At 39.1% G+C, this 335-nt stretch overlaps 1 protein-coding gene across 1 annotated transcript in view; it reads right to left on the bottom strand.

Moving 5' to 3' along the window:
* Nucleotides 1–232, bottom strand: part of LOC119585640 (EH domain-binding protein 1-like) — a gene marked incomplete in the record, with an annotated part of 320,960 nt that extends 320,728 nt beyond the window's left edge. The window contains 1 exon segment of the mRNA XM_037934314.1: nt 125–232. Coding sequence (XP_037790242.1) covers nt 125–153 — 29 coding nt within the window.
* Nucleotides 233–335: the final 103 nt, after the last annotated feature.

Genomic DNA, 335 nt, shown 5'->3' with positions numbered 1-335 from the left:
CATATGCAGACAGAGAAAAAAGTTAAAAGATAAAAAAATAAAACAAGCCAAACTACGTCTACCCTTTATTTGCTCACTATTCAAAGCTCAATGTTCCCGGATTTTTTTTTTATTATTAGCATACCTTTGGTCCGCTGCCTTGCAAGTGTGCATGGAGAGCCTCCCGGAGATGAGATCTTTGCAAGCCTTTCAAAGACGCCCTTTGAGGCAAGTTATAATTTCGCCAACACTGGTTTATGCACACACGCAAATGAATACATGAAACAGACGCAATAAAACATGGCATGACTCACTCTATACCGGAAACTGTATACACAGTAACCTTTGATACAGAT

The sequence above is a fragment of the Penaeus monodon genome, chromosome 20 (assembly GCF_015228065.2).
Source record: "Penaeus monodon isolate SGIC_2016 chromosome 20, NSTDA_Pmon_1, whole genome shotgun sequence".
In the NCBI taxonomy this organism is placed as follows: Eukaryota; Metazoa; Arthropoda; class Malacostraca; order Decapoda; family Penaeidae; genus Penaeus; species Penaeus monodon.
The sequence above is the reverse complement of the archived record's forward strand: the minus strand, read 5'-3'. Positions and strand labels throughout refer to the sequence as shown.